We start from the raw sequence: 15,716 nt of genomic DNA on the forward strand, positions 1-15,716 counted from the left end.
TGAGCACGAAAGCTATGGTTTGAGAGCAACAATGTGGAATACTTTAGGAAACGTTTACTGACTCCGGCGAGATAAGCTGGAGCCTTTTTTTGTGGAAGAAAAGAAGAGAAAGACGTCAAACTGGAAACGAAGCTACTTTGAACACACCTGAGGAGAAAATGGCTTCATTTTTCTCACTTTTAATAGAACAAATCCTTTCGCCGCTGAACACGTGAACTCACTTTGCGACAGCGCACTAAACAATATGTGAATTTACGGTCGAACTGGGGGCAGCTACTGTAAGCCCATAACTCCTCGTTCAGCTAACAGATGTCAGCAACACAGAAACCAGTAGCGCCGAATGACCAACAAATCAGTCCACAGGCAAATAAAAATGCCAGCATCGTAAATCTGACAGCCGCACATCGCGCAGCGTGTTTGACTGGATGGACGGCAGCGCTGCTCCATACAAAGACAGTTATCATGTCGGGGAATGTCTGACCAGCACTTGATTAGTCATGAGCTTACAGTTCTAAATCCAGTCACCATGATTATGGCCCTCTAAGCAGGAAGACAAAGCAAGGCTGCATGCGAATGCTATGAAGACAGAAATAGTTGCTCAAGAGTGTTTTGGGGTGGGGTGGGGGGTGGGGCTCAGTTACAAAGGAAGGTAAAGTCTTTTATCTGCATCAAAGAAAAGATCCGTGTGTCAAAGATAAAGTTTCAAGTTTCAGCTTTAAAGAAGAAGGCTGTTCCTTCTGTAGATTAAGCACATTTTTTCTCGAATACATCAAGTCGGCTGTTCAAACTCCTTTTCAGAGAGTCTGGTTTGGATACGGGGTGCAAATCATCCACTATGGTTGTGACATCTCGAGATCTAACCCCACAAAGAGGATCCTTCAGTTGTGCAAAGCAACAATAGCACCAGTATGCAACAGTCCGGGGTGAAGATGCCTTTTTTGCCCTTGAACTGGCGTGCAATGCTCCCCAAAGTTAAACAGACTGAGCGCGTTCACAGCTCAATCGATCCCCTTCGCCCTGACATGAAGATTCAGCCGATCCACGGTACCGTAAAAATATAACCACGTATTAATCAAGTCTGAACTAAGTCTGATCGTTCCAAGCAAACAATCCCTGAGAAATAAGTTGTAAAACTGTCGTTAAAGCCTCTTTATCACCGATTTCACCCCTGTGTGAGTGTTGCAAGACGTACTGAGAAAGCACAGGGAAAGCGGTGTTACTAAATCTGTTGTGAAAGGGTTAAGGTTAGTATTGGCTGAATATTGTCACGAATAGGCAGGTGACATATTGGAGGAAAAAAAGAGCCTTGGACTATCATAGTGGTTTGTTTGTGGGAAGCGTTTCGCTGGCATGTTTTAGCTCCATAGGTCCAATATGTTGCACCTTCAGTCAAACCCACTGAAACACTATGACCCAATGAGGCAATATCTGTGGGACGAGTTCTGTTGAATCCTGCAGTGTACTGTAGTTCCACCGACTTGGAGAACCAATGTTGAGGTGAACAGCAGCTGCTCTGACAGCAACAGAGAGGCCCAGTGCCTTACTCGGATGCATCACCTTGGTTCTCTTTTCACTCGTCATGTGTTCGCATGCACCTTACAGACCGCCACAGTAACTTCCACAGTTTGAGTCCTTCAGCAGCATGCGCAGGGTTGCACACCGCCTCTCGCACCACGGCGGCTGGTCGAGCAACAAGCGCCCACGCGACCCTGAACAGGATAAAGCGCGTATATAGAAAACTGACTGGGATTTTTCATGTGTAACTTTTTAAATAAGCTTTCATACTTGCAAGCTTGACAAAAGCGGTCGGTCCCACTCACCTTCACGCTCTGCGGCATGCTGCTGACAGCATCACACTAAATATATACTGAAGACTTTATCAAACCCAACTAACAACACATCACAAAGGCTAGAAAAGAACAAAGAACAAACCAATGTAACAACACATTATTACAGCCTATATTAGCTTAGCCTATGTGTGTGTGTGTGTGTGTATGTTTTTTTTTTTGGTGGAGACAGAACAAAAGTGTAAAGAAAACATATTTATTATAACCGAATGTGCACAAGTACATGTTTCTGTCCTTGTTCACACAGATGCACGACTTAAACTTAAACAAACCCAGGACTTAAACAACTGTTAGTGGAAATTAGACTATCCATTTTATAAATACCAAAAATATCTTTTATGAAATACTTGCATGAGCAAAGGATTATTTATCGCAAAGAGAAAGAAAACAAAAATCCATATCCTTAATCTTTTCTCCCATCTGTCTCATTCGCTCTAAAACCCACTCTTGAAACAGTCGCAAATAACTTCTGTCCGTCTCATTTCACGCTCCCAGTATGGGGATGGAAGGGGGGTTTTTTTTGTTTTTTTTTTTTCAATCAAAAGTAATTACAAAAAAACAGATGTTTCCTGGAAGAAAAAAACACAAAACAAAACTAAACACGGAGCTGTCCCATGAAGTGATTATACGCCATGTTATGCATGTGAGGAAATCTTTAACAGTCAAGGCCACGTGTTCAGGGCTCATTTATTTCCACTCCAGAGGGAATTACAACGAGCTGAGCAAACAGCTCTAAAGGCCGAGCAGAAACTTAACGCATGCTTCATTTGTGATCATTCTCTTGTTTATAGTAGCAGCGCTTTTCGCCACACATACAAAACTCATACGGCCGTCATTAATTATTCAAGCTAATTCAAAAGTAATGACCACGTAAAGCAGGGTGGCAGAGAGACGGCAACAAATCTTAGAGCACCTGCATCAACAACCTGCTCCACAGACAAGATTCAACATTCCTGCATGTGCAGGATGCAATGTCTTCTTTTCTTTTCTTTACTCTATAGGAGTGGCAAGGGAATAGTCAAATTCCTGCTTCAGGGATCAGTTGAGCATCACAAATAAAGCGGAGACTATCACATCTGTTTTCACGCAGGCCGGGTCAAGAAGAGCAGGAAGAACTGTGCAGAGACAAACAGAAGTAATCCCTCTATATCTGTGCCCTGCTCTGTGACATCTGTGGGGGGGTGAAGACCTTGATGCTCTGTATGCCAATATCAAATAAAGCGGTGAAGATCAGAGAGCAGTCAGGAATCACTCCGTACTGCAGGTCTACGGCACGATAAAAGCAGCACGAAGGCGAGCGGCATCACTTATCACCAGCATGTAATACTATGAAGACGCACGGTAACTGTGCCGCAACAAGAGTTGGACGAGAGTCATGTCTGTGTTGTCACCACGTCCAAGGAACACAATCGCACAGTATTGACTTGCACTCTACAGTGAAGCAAGTTTGCTGATCCCCCGCTCTGTTACATAATTAAAGTGGGCCAACAGAAGCTGCCTAATGTCTTTATATTATATTACAGGGTCTTAAAGGACAAGTGTTGTCTGAATTTACAACTGGCTGATAATGCGTATTGATTGAGGGTGACTTTTTACCTCTGTGTACAATATCAGGCTCGATGGATATAGATCCTGAGTGACATTTGCAGGCAGTCAGCAGCACATCTCTTTAAAAGTAGGTCTGTCTTTTTTTTTTTCCCCCCAAACAAGGCCAACTGGACGGAGCCAGTTTGTCCCAGGCTGCACACATTACATCATCGAGGTAGAGCTGAGCATCACCCTGTAGTACGCCTAAGTTACTGCCCCACTTGTGCCCGTTTTGGACACTGTCCAAACATAAACCGTGTTTGTGAGGTGCTGGGCCTCCAGGTAATGCAGGAGCAGCTCTGAGACTGCTCTGGAGGGACGGAGGACCACTGCTCTCAATGATTTTCCTTCATCTGGTGTTTTGATGGTGGTAGTGGAAAGTGCCTTAAAACACATTCATTCACAGTACGCAATACATACGGTTGCGATCTGGTGATGACGAAGACCATAGCACATGATTCACATAATTTTCACACTCAAACCATTCAGTGACACCCTTGTTCACAATGAATGAGGGGCCTGTCATCCTGGAAAGATACCCTTCCCATCAGAAGCTTGCCCTCATAGCAGAAAGGGGATCATTTGAAAAGCTTTTATTCATTTACAGCAAATCCTTCCGTTTAAGGCGACAAGCGCCGGCAAAATGCCCACAAGAGCATAATGGGGCCCCTCAATGTAAGAGTAGGTTCAGATCTTTCCTTGAATTTGCCATTTGTCTGTGTTAAGCACTGTGCTTCCAGAATATAAAACTATGGGTTGGTGGGGGGTGGGGGGGCTAATTACATTAATAACCGAGAGCTAACAATGAACATGATAGTAATTATCAGAAAGTAATCATTAAAGCAAGCACAGGGGACGGATATACATGAGTCATCAAATCGACATCCATGCATTAGTCTGGTTACAGATTTAATCCATGAGGCACTTGAATGTGTCAACCGATTTAAAGAGCAAGGCTGAGAAATTAGCACGGCCTGTTTCACAGGGCAAAAGAACATCCAATGCCAACATTTCAAACATCAAAGTCAGGATGGCTTCTGCTTCACGTCCCCTCCCTCTGTCACAAAACAAGTCACACAGCGAAGATATTATCTAAATGGGATGAGTCCACCTTCAGCAGGAGGATTTTTCAGACGTGGGCGAGCAATATGTCAGAGAATCAATAATCACAGCCAATCAAAGGAGCATCTATCCAAAGAGCATGTCATTTCTGAACTACTGAGCACTGAGCTTGCCCATCTCCACCGCTGTTCTTTAATGTATGTGGTTTGGGGCTATTTTGAATTACTGCAAAGTCACTGGCTGACCTTCAATTGAAAAAGGAGGCTGAGTGATAATGTGGAGCAATCCTGGGAGTGACAGAAGTTGGCTAACTTTCAGTAAGTTGGCATTCCAGCACAGGCGACATTAATAAGCGGAGTGTAGAGGATTATGAGTGGAGATCATGTTCTTCGCTGATCCCACAACATGAGACAGCTGGGACTGAAGGGAAACCCAGAGGCTCAGTTAAAAAGGTGAAAATGTCAGTGACGCATTACATCATCAAAGTCAGTTACAGAGTTGGCTGCTTTTGTTGCTCCAGTGAGGCATCCGTGTTTTAAGAACGCTGGATCGTGATAACGTCCGTGTGATGCTGGGTTTGTTTGGGTACATGATGAGCTACCATCCCTATGTCAAACCAGCAGCTGCTAGCTAGGTCAGCAGCGGCTATGTGGTCACGTCTCACTGGTCCTCGGTGATTTTCTCAGGATGCAAATACAAAAGGACGCGAGCGAGGGTCTCAGTCTGACTGGCTGAATAGAGCACTAAAACAGGAGGTATGTGCCCCCAATTCAGCACAACACCGTCATAATATGGTAATTTGCTCTACATACGCAACGCTAGCATTCGGGCTGCTTTGAAATAAAGGGAGAAAATCCTACTGCCTTACCACGGATGCGGTGTGATGATCATGTCTTTACAGTTCTTGGCGCAGGAACAATTGAGGGGGTCTTCCTTGATTGGACAGAGATTCCCAGCTTCTCAAAGACAAGCGGCTTCCATAGGGCTCCACGTGGAATAGATCTATTTCTTCTGGCTCAAGTCGTGAGCTATAGCGTGGCTACAACATTATGGGAAGTCAAAAAAAAGTGCTGTGTTTGCCCGTTTCCTTGAATGCGGGCTGTGATGCTCAGCTCGGCTCAACTGCACCCCGGTCGCTCCTCCCTGCAGCAACATCGGCTTTGAGCGGGAAGAAATCGCCGGAATGGAGCAAGAAGTGGCGGACAGTGGGTGATAGCAAAACACGGCAATGGAGTCGCACGAACCTCGGACTGGGATGAACCGGCGACGGGATCCGCACCCGGACAAGTCCAGACGAAAGAGACCGCTTTCTCTACCGCGAGCGCATCTTGCGTCAATGAACGGTGGGGGAGTAACGGACGCTAGCTTAGCTCAAATACGGGACAATAGCGCTGCTTCAGACATACTGTTTTCACGGTGAAAGTAAAAATGATTCGACAACCATGAATATTTATCGTCAAAGAAAGAAGGAACCCCCCACCCCCACCCCCCTCCCGGTATTAAAGTGTAAACTGATTTGTGCCGCTCTTTTGTTTCAAGCCGTACTCAGGCAGTGTGGTTGCTTAGCAACGTCTCTCACCACCCAGAGCTATAGTATAGTATACTCTATAGATCTGTCACCACCCATCTGTACAATTACGGGCAGCAAACAGGCATTAGATGGCTCTAGAAGTGGGAAGCAATTTAATACAATTTAAGGCACCTGAGTAGTTTCTGTGTACGCCATATGATACATTCAACCACATTACAATTCAGGAGGTGTCAAGAAAATTCTCTCAAAATTAGGGCTCAGAGTCGCTAGAGACAATTAAGTTAACACAAAACATTTGTTCTTGCAGCAAGGAGACATGTCTGCACAACCTATCAGGAAGCTGACCCAGAGTTGTCTGAGTTCAAAAATATATATTTATGTTTCACACTGGCCACACAATGTCATCAGAACTAAAAGATAGGAGGAAGCCTCCCCCCATCACACAGTGCAGCTTTTTCTCATAGTATAACTTGATGACTTTACATTTTTCCCCCATAGATAGCTAGCATAGCATTGATAGATAGTATAATGTGCCCCCTTTATTCAGGGATGTTTTATTGACGGCCAATCTCTTTTTTTCAGCAGTGCCTTGGACACGCTCCAACTGTTAACACCATCAGTTAATTCATACCTGGAACATACTCCTTTCAATCAAAAAGTTTTGAAACGTTTAGTGCATTATAAAGGGGGCATTTTTTACTAAGGTCTCTACAAGATCTTTAAGGCCAAGAGCAATTTTGATTCTACAACATCAGCTTTAAATGTCTGGTAGATTTGAATTGGTCTATAACATTTTCTTTCGCACATCTCTAAACAATATTTGTGAGAAAGACTCTCAATTTATTTATTTCAATAATTGCATAATTGCATGCGCATACGGAGTGGAACAGATTGAAACAGGGCCCCCTAGTGGACAAATGAGTTCTGCACAAGTGATGGTTGTTATGCCAACATTAGACATGCAGTGGATCAGGATATATTGTGTTAACTTCAGCTGATGTGCCAGTCCAACTCATTTACCTGCTTTTCATTAATATTGTGGTTGAAGTTTTGGGTTGAGTTCATTTCAGTGATGTTCACACGAGGTATGGGTTGGCCAAGAAAGAACCTCCAAAAAAAAAAGTTTGTAGTGAAGGCCTAAAACTGACACACTGAACGCTTATAACAGAAGTATAGTCATTAGTATATCCACAATTGACTGATAAAACTACATTTAAAATAACCAAGCAGGGCAACGTTGTGAGTTTTCAAAGGTGGCAACTCTAAAACAAATGAACACAGAGCGGAAACAAGGGATTTATTTAGTTTTTTCAAGATGAAAGCAAAATGTGGGTTAATTGGTTTACAAAACGGTGTCAGTGTGCCAGACATCATGAGCCAAATTTCTTTAGAGACAATAGTAGAGACAACCACAAGACAGCCAGTTGATGAATGATAAGTCTGTGAGAGGTGTGTTTCCAGCATGCCCGAAAGGTATGCAAGATATGCTAACAAGATCAAATCAGGATAAAGAAACTGCAAACTTAGCAAGGTGTGAGTTAACTTAAAACTACTATATGGATAGATAGGGGTAGAGACGAGCAAATATTGTAAACAGATGTAGTGCGATCCTATTACTTGTCAACGTGGAACAACTCAAGCATACGGCACAAGTCTTCTACTCTGGTGATGTACAGATAAGAGGGTGACCTCAGGTAGATGATACTGACGAAAGCATGACACACAGCTAAAACCGGGCAGGTAAGAATTAAGGACTGCAGTCACGAATGCTTGAAAGGGTGTTAAGTAGCTTGTATTTGTCATTCCGTTGTTGTTAGAACTTGCCTTGGCTTCTGGCACACGTTGGGGCTTATGGAAAATCATTCTCTCTTAAAAAACTGAGAGTATTGGTCCAGGAAAAGTACCCAGCAACTCTCTCCACCTGCCCGTGTCTGTCTCAGAATTGACCATTCATTTTTATAGCGAGCATTCCTGACATGGACTCTGACATGCTCGTGACGTTTGAGCACTTTATGGTCCTAACCTTTGGCTTCAGGGCAAATGTGGCTGAAAAAAACACATATCCACCAAACATTTTCTTGAATGAGTGTTTTCTTTGAGGCTTTGGGCCACGTGGCCTTCGCAAACACTCGCCATAACCCATGTCAAAGCCAGTTTAGGACATCTGGGCCACGTCTGTCTCATACAAGACATGCCAGAACCCAAGTTTGGCACAGCTCATGACCTCATGACCTCATAGAACCTTAACAGAGCTATAAAGGCCCAAATTAGCTGACTAGATTAGTCTCAAATGTGTCTCTTCTACGGGAACGGATAGACACTAGAAATCTTAAATTCAGTCCCACTTAACATTCACTTGTCTTTCATGGCCTTTTTCTTTTAAAATAATTTTACTGGGCTCAGTCTCAGGTTGGAAAAAAAAAAAGAAGTTCCGCTTTTTTCTCTGTTTTTATCTTCTGGAAGTAATATAGTGTCGTGTTTTTATGGACTGGGTTGGTAATTGAAAGCAATTTATCAAAGACAGTAAGGAAGTTTTACATTTCGCAAACGACGTTTACGTGACTGGGGTGATGAAACACGTCAGGTGACCGATGACGTCTTCAGTGGAGTAACTTCAGGGAAAGGAAGCACGTTTCGCACAACGCGAGCGACGGAGCCGGTAGGAGGACTGAAACTGAGGAACTACAAGTTACTTTAATTCTTTCGAGTAGGCCTTGCATAACAAGAAAAGGTGAGACGGGAATTATTTAAACGACGAGCCTTTCTGTGAGTTGCTCTTCGTGGTCTGCGTTATCGCGTTTTTTGTAAATCGACAAAAATGCCAAAAATCCGTCTTTTTTTTTCTTTTCCGCTCCTCTCACGTACAAGCGTGGTCCAGTGTCGGCGGGAGCCGGTTTCCTGAGAACCCGGTTACGTTTTAATCAGATCTTTCAATCGGTACCTTTATTCAAGACCCAGTTCTTGTGGTTTTTGCCTAATTCTTTATACTTCCAACAAATATTGATGGGACTCGGCACGCCGTGGGTTAAACCGTAATACTTAAACTTTAGCTGAAGATTTTGAAGATCGCCATGAATAGGATCAAACTTAATAGCTGCTTAACCACTGCCTTGGTTTTACATTTGAAATACATCCATGGAAACTATAGAAGTGACGTTAAAAAGTTTTGTAACAATACCGAATGGACAATAGTTGTGTAACTATGGAGATATCGCCCCCTTGTGGCTGAATTATGGTATTACCTTTAGCTTCGTTAACTAAAAGCAGGATATATGTTTATCGAAGAAGAAGTTATTGAGAATAGTAATGCTAACATACCTGCTAAGTCAAATTATTCTATTTGTTTGTGTGTCATAGAAAAATGCCTGGTGACATCAACAAAGGCAAGAAGGCATTTGTCCAGAAGTGTGCCCAGTGTCACACGGTGGAAAACGGCGGAAAGCACAAGGTTGGACCCAACCTTTGGGGCCTCTTCGGACGGAAGACAGGCCAGGCAGAGGGCTACTCCTATACAGATGCCAACAAAAGCAAAGGTAGTTATTGCGTATTTGTACTGGCAGTATTTTCACACTTTTATCAGATCGATTTTAAACTGCATTCTCCACTATTCCAGGCATTGTCTGGGACGAGGACACTCTGATGATTTATTTGGAGAACCCCAAGAAATACATTCCAGGAACAAAGATGATCTTCGCTGGCATCAAAAAGAAGACTGAGCGTACGGATCTTATCGCATACCTCAAGTCTTCCACTTCATAGGGGGCCTCATCTTCTATACTCCTTTACCCGTTTTCATGTCTTGACAAACTGCTCAGGAAACCAGGACCTTTTTTTTATTTTTTCTATATAATTCTGGCAGAAAAGCAAACCAGTCACCGTCATGTTTGCAAAGTTGCCACATTAGTTGTAGCTGTATGTTCATTTTTGATATCAATTGCTCTCTTGCTGTTGAGTAAATTATATCTCCTGGTTTTAACAGGTGTCTTTTTCTATCATAAATTATTGGTCAATGTTCTGGCCATTCAGAATGTAGGACCTGAATGCTGTGCTAAACTGTTAATTCTTCGGTTTGTTTTCTTTTCTTCCGAGTAGTTTTTTGAATTGTCAGTTTAATAAATGCCCTTTTCTGTCTTGTCAATAACTGAACTGTCATTTTTCCATTTCTTTGGTAAATAAAACTGACACTAAACAAAATTTAAACAACTTGTCACATTGATTATGGTCCCAGAAGTCAGCAAGTGTTGAGTATAGGGTGCTGTTTCACAAGCCGTACGTCTGCGCGACAAAAATTCAGTGGAAATCTGCAATACTTGATATATTCCCAGTGGGGAACTGGATTAAGGTTATAGCTCATTATAACGGTCAGTTAAACTTTGTAACGTGGTCTCCTGCTCCTTTGTACTTGGTATCACGGGGCTGGGTCGTTTTTGTGGATCCCTTTTTCTTCCAACATGGAATAACTGAATTAGACCTTAGTTCAGCCAAAATAAGAGAACTGTTGTCAAGCTTTTAAGAAAAAATAGAGAAGACTGAATGTAACATGTTTTTTTTTCTGGGGTGTGGTGAGAGTAGGTTTATATGATAAATTGTGTATATGTATACATACAATCTCCAACTAAGAGGGTCTCACGCTTCAGTTGAAAGAGATTCAAGGAAAAGGAGAGACATAACAGAAATCAGCTAAACCTGTTTTGCCATTGAACAGTTGCTGAGTTTGCAGTCTAACCCGTGGCACAGCCGACAGCTCCCTCTTGTGTTCAAATGGCGCAACAACCCTGAGCTTCACTAGCAATATAGGAATTTGATTTTCTGACACGCTTACTTTGGCAATACAAGTCACCATTACATAACTTGCCACTGTGGATCCAGAATTTGATAAAGTTTGGGGTTTGGGAGAAAGATGCATCGTGGAGCTCCAATGTTCGTTATGAAAGACGCTGACTTCTCTTGTCAAACCTTTTCATGGACTGCCTATAAAAACTCATTATTTGTTTAAATCATGTTAGTACTTAATCCACCTAATACATGATGTTACGCTTTTAACCTTACAGATCACATAAAGACAAGACGTGGAGTCTAATAGTAATCAAAAGGAAAACAACCCCTACTGTGATCCACCACATTCTCTGAATATTGCACAGGTGTTGATACGCATGTTTACCCATTTGAAAAGATGATAGTTAAAACGTTTCCTAGTTATCGTCACCCTCATCGTCATCATCATACTTTGTAAAGGAGGTCAAATGGTTCAAATGGCCAGAGGGCTGAGCGCTGGAGCAACCCTGAGCTCCTGACTGTGTGACGAAGAGAGCATCAGCGGGAGCGAGCCAACCACAGCCAGCGTCATTTGCACACAAGAGGACACATACGACGGGGATGAGCGGTAGTGGCTCTGTTTGAGGATTTTCAATGCCTGTGATAGTCTACACGGGCCTTCCTTTGCTTCTATGTTGCTTCGATTAGGTCTACAGTATTGTCTTAAATGAAATGAGCTATGTGGAGATGTTGTGGAGGAATATGGTGGTGCGCAAAAGAAGTCTCCATCCCTCTCCTCACAATGTGGAAACTGGATATGTAGCTCCAGAGGTGTTCCCAGCATAATGCATCGTGGAAGTTGTGCGATTCGCGTGATTCTCTACTTTCTCTACCCCTGTAAAGCCTCATAGATGACATTTCTCTGCGCGACTGCATGGCTTTGGTTCACTGATGACCATCTGAAGCACAGACATGGCTGTGTCAAATATGGTGTTCTCTGACGTGGAAAGTTTTCTAGACTCGCATCCCGAGTTATTCGAGGACTACCTGAACAGAAAGGGGAATTATAGCATGGTGGAGAAATGGCTCAAGAATCACCAGGCGAGCAAGAGCCAAGCGGCTGCGGCTCCCGCCGAACCGAGAGAGGAGAAGAGCAACCCGTGCAAGGACAGCTGGGCGAGCAAATGTGATGGTCTGCAGCGGAGAGCGTCTCAGAAGGAGTTGCGCAAAACTTTCGCCAGATCAAAGGCCATTAATGTCAACAGGACATACGACGAACATGTGAATTCCAGGGCGCAAGAGCCGCTGACGAGCATGAGGAGGAGAGCTCTGTTGAGGAAAGCGAGTTCTCTGCCCCCGACCACGGCGCACATCCTGAGCGCGCTGCTGGAGTCCAGAGTCAACATCCCCCAGTACCCCTCCACGGCCGTGGGGTTTAAGTATTACCTCAAGGAACACAACGAAAGAGAGTTTTTCCTGGAGCTTGTGAAAGACATATCTAACGACTTGGATCTAACGAGTCTCAGCTACAAAATCCTTGTGTTTGTTTGCATTATGGTCGACGCAGACCGCTGCTCCTTGTTTTTAGTAGAAGGAACTGGCAACAAGAAAACACTAGTGTCCAAATTCTTTGACGTGCACGCAGGTACCACTGTTTTGCCCTCAATGAACTCAGATGAAGTTCAAGTGCCGTGGGGCAAAGGAATCATTGGCTATGTGGCTGAACACGGAGAGACGGTGAACATTCCTGACGCCTATCAGGTGCCAGCTCCTTATTGTGCATGCAAGCGTGTGTGCATATGTATGAGTCACAAAGAGACCAAGACAGGGAGACAGTCCAATTATGTGCAGTTTGTCACTTTATTTCTCATAGTTCATTGTTGATAAGGTAAAGTGTGTAACGACCAAAAGCTCGTGAACCAACACTAATTGTAGACTGACCAACGCTTGAGTCCAATCGAACCAAAGTGTTTGAATACGTCTTTTGAGTTTCTCAGGCAACACTGCTTTACTGTCCAATCATAGCCTTTGTGTGGGGAAATGTTGTTGATGTCAGACATTTGTTCAAATTCATGGCAACTTTTTACAGAGCAAACCTTAAATCACACTGTTGTCCATCAAACTACCATCATTGTGGACATTTTTAGGTTCGTGGGTGGTGGTTCTGAGGAGCAGCACCTTTTAGTGTGCTGACCCCCTCCGGCAAGTCCTTACATTGTGTCTTTACTTTTTACTGTGCCCATGGGTTGCAGGACCGCCGCTTCAGTGATGAAATTGACAAGCTGACAGGATACAAAACCAAGTCACTCTTGTGCATGCCCATTCGCAACAGTGACGGAGAGATCATCGGAGTTGCTCAGGGCATCAACAAGACTTTGAGTGGAGAACTCTTCACTGAAGATGACGAGAAGGTAATTCTATCATTACACCAGTGCCCATAACACAACATGTCCTGCTGCCCGTTTGGCATGTGCGGAAAAGAACAAGATATATGTGCTTTTCTTTGATTCTAAGGTGTTGGTTTGTCTCACAGCTCGTTGTTATCCTCCTCATCATTGTCAATGTTGAATACTCATTATCTGTACCTGTAAAACATAGACTTGCATGCCCCTCTTCCTTGCTCTCTCCCAAATAATTTTTCAATGTCACAGTCAGTCAATTTTAGAGCTGCGCAAAAATAAACAGAAATGACAGTGAGGACAGTTTTAGATCAGGCCATTTCTCTTTCATAAATAAATAGAACAGCTTCTTATGAATAAAGTACCACTAAAACATATTAGTACTTGCACACCCTGTGGGTTCCATGTGTTATTCTGCCCACCAGTTATGATGACTGAATGAAAAACTGAAATCTCACCATTATCTTGCTTACATACCTGCATTGCATTTGTTAGACATAGCTAGTGGCTTTGGATTATATTTGTTCAATATTGCTCAAACAAATGTCCATATAGGTATTTGGTTCTTAGGCGAAGTCGGGTCAAAAATATCTGCCCCATCTCTTTGGTGCAAAGAGTTATGTGTGTTTATGCAGTTCTATGCAATTTTTATGCATCAAGGCCCCTCAGAGGATAAATAGTCATGATTGGTGATCTGGTCACCTCTTTTCTAGGATCCCTCCCTCCCAGGCTTGGCTTTGTTTTAAGATATTCTGGGAAATTCCTTCACATCTGACTCTGTGATTGGCAAGTAATATGAGACAGACATTGATTTTTTCTTGAAAAAAATTGCCTTAAATTGGAACAATATTTGGTAATGTTGTGACTTTCCCACTTCTAACATCAAGTTTGGCAGTGGTTTGGGTTATGACATCGAACAGATGGCATGACCTTTCCTTGACTGAGCACGATGGTGCCAAATGGCTGTCATATAACGCTGATATCATGTTGTTGTTGCTGTTTTCTTTTTTAATCTGATGAATGAAATTATGCAATCAGGTTGGTGACAACAGCGTCCTTTGGTTAGATCAATATGTCCATCTTCTAACTTCAGCAACCTCCACTTCAGTTTTTCTTTTTGCTTTAGTAGATTTTGTTTTTGTAACTACATAAAAAAAATCTAATATAATCCAAAAGAAAAACTTCGACAAATGATTTTCTCAAAATGGCAAATGAGCGTCCAAGTCAAACAACTGATGATAGTAACGCCTAACGTCAGCTTTACAGAACTGCAAGACTCGTAGTTTTGTTATGACTGCTAGAAGTTGAATTATAGCACAGAGGAAAGAATAACCCAGAAGTAATCCTCATGCTTTATGATTCATGTGAGGCATTTCAAGGATGTTACTCAGTTTTTTTATTTAAGAAAATGCTGTTTTGTAGCGTCTGCGGTACACAAGCCCAGCAGAGCTACACACCGTCATATATTATTAATATCAGTGTTATAAGTTCACAACAGCAGAAACATAGAAAATTAGAAAAAAAATGCTTATTTTGGTTTTTGCTCCTTTGTATACTGTGATCCACATGCATGGAACATTTTATTCATTCTGGAGGGATTCTTTGCCACAACATACAGTCTGCACCTGCACAGGAAGACAGAGGGGATTGTTTGGGATTGTTTATACGTTACTCATACAAGGAGAAACCGTATGACTGTGTAGATTGAAAAGAAGAAAAAAAAACAACAACTTGGCAACAAGCTCTTTGTGTTTTTTGGGAAGGTCAAACAGGTCTCAAACGGTCTCTCCTGAGTCATGATTATCAAGTTGTTTTCAGTTTGTTCACGCCACATGAATGTTATGTTGTGAAAGTGTTACTTATTCGGGAGAAATGGAAATGACAAATCAGAGGATATTGAGTCTGACTTGTGCACTCATTTGCTGTGCTCATCAGCCAGTTAGACTGAGCTCTTTCTCCGACAGCCACATGGGTGATTCTACAAGCTGAATTTGCTGAGACAAGTCACTGACATTAACAATGGTGATAGGGTGTATGCAGACCCAAGGGCATATTGTCGCTTGGTATGTTAGGTTAGATAAATTATGGGAAAATAACTTCCTTCTGTTTTTGGGAGGATATATTTGGGGGTCTGAAGTGACCAGCAAGTGTAAAACTCTCAAAAAACACAACCTGGTGGGTTTTTTTTTTTAGTTTCCCTTTGTTTGAAATATCCTCTATTAAGGATTTGGATTTTCATTTAAAAAGTATATCACTCGTTAAGTTCACTCCACCTCTCCTCTGCTAAGCCTCAACCTCTGAGCCCCGCCTGCTCACATCCACCCTACTAGACCGATGAAGTCAGCATTGCTCGGAAATGTTCTGTTGTCAGGTGTCCCGACGAGTATGTGTCCTACATCTACTACCAGCCTCAGAGGATATAAGAGCCAATATATTTTAGGATAATATTTTAACAACTCGATCCAGTTCATGAAACTGAGTTTAGTTCCAACTCTTAGTGCCTGAACATCAGATGAGGGAAATATAAGCATCTGA

General features: G+C 42.7%; 3 protein-coding genes across 5 annotated transcripts in view; 2 read left to right on the forward strand and 1 right to left on the reverse strand.

Annotated features, from left to right (window-relative positions):
* osbpl6 (oxysterol binding protein-like 6) overlaps window positions 1-5,633 on the reverse strand; it is a 32,434-nt gene extending 26,801 nt beyond the window's left edge. For all 3 annotated transcript variants that reach the window (XM_072397010.1, XM_072397009.1, XM_072397011.1), the window contains exon 1: window positions 5,365-5,633. The gene's annotated coding sequence lies outside the window, so the exon portion shown is untranslated. The remainder of the gene's footprint in view (window positions 1-5,364) is intronic.
* Window positions 5,634-8,649: 3,016 nt separating this feature from the next.
* LOC140319400 (cytochrome c-b) lies at window positions 8,650-10,144 on the forward strand. The gene is made up of 3 exons (XM_072397017.1): window positions 8,650-8,758; window positions 9,385-9,560; window positions 9,641-10,144. Exons 2-3 carry the CDS (start codon window positions 9,389-9,391, stop codon window positions 9,784-9,786), a joined length of 318 nt encoding a protein of 105 aa, XP_072253118.1. The 5' UTR covers window positions 8,650-8,758; window positions 9,385-9,388; the 3' UTR covers window positions 9,787-10,144.
* Window positions 10,145-11,600: 1,456 nt separating this feature from the next.
* pde11a (phosphodiesterase 11a) overlaps window positions 11,601-15,716 on the forward strand; it is a 43,199-nt gene continuing 39,083 nt past the window's right edge. Inside the window, exons 1-2 of the mRNA XM_072397016.1 lie at window positions 11,601-12,543; window positions 13,035-13,193. Of these exons, the coding sequence (XP_072253117.1) occupies window positions 11,755-12,543; window positions 13,035-13,193 (948 nt within the window). The 5' untranslated portion in view covers window positions 11,601-11,754. The remainder of the gene's footprint in view (window positions 12,544-13,034; window positions 13,194-15,716) is intronic.

Source organism: Leuresthes tenuis, unplaced genomic scaffold (assembly GCF_036924035.1).
Source record: "Leuresthes tenuis unplaced genomic scaffold, fLeuTen1.0.hap1 SCAF_12, whole genome shotgun sequence".
Classification (NCBI taxonomy): Eukaryota; Metazoa; Chordata; class Actinopteri; order Atheriniformes; family Atherinopsidae; genus Leuresthes; species Leuresthes tenuis.

Coding starts and splice junctions, on each gene's coding strand:
- LOC140319400 (XM_072397017.1), top strand. CDS start 9,389: ATGCCTGGTGACATCAACAAAGGCAAGAAGGCATTTGTCCAGAAGTGT. Junction 9,561..9,640: donor AGATGCCAACAAAAGCAAAG/GTAGTTATTGCG, acceptor CCACTATTCCAG/GCATTGTCTGGGACGAGGAC.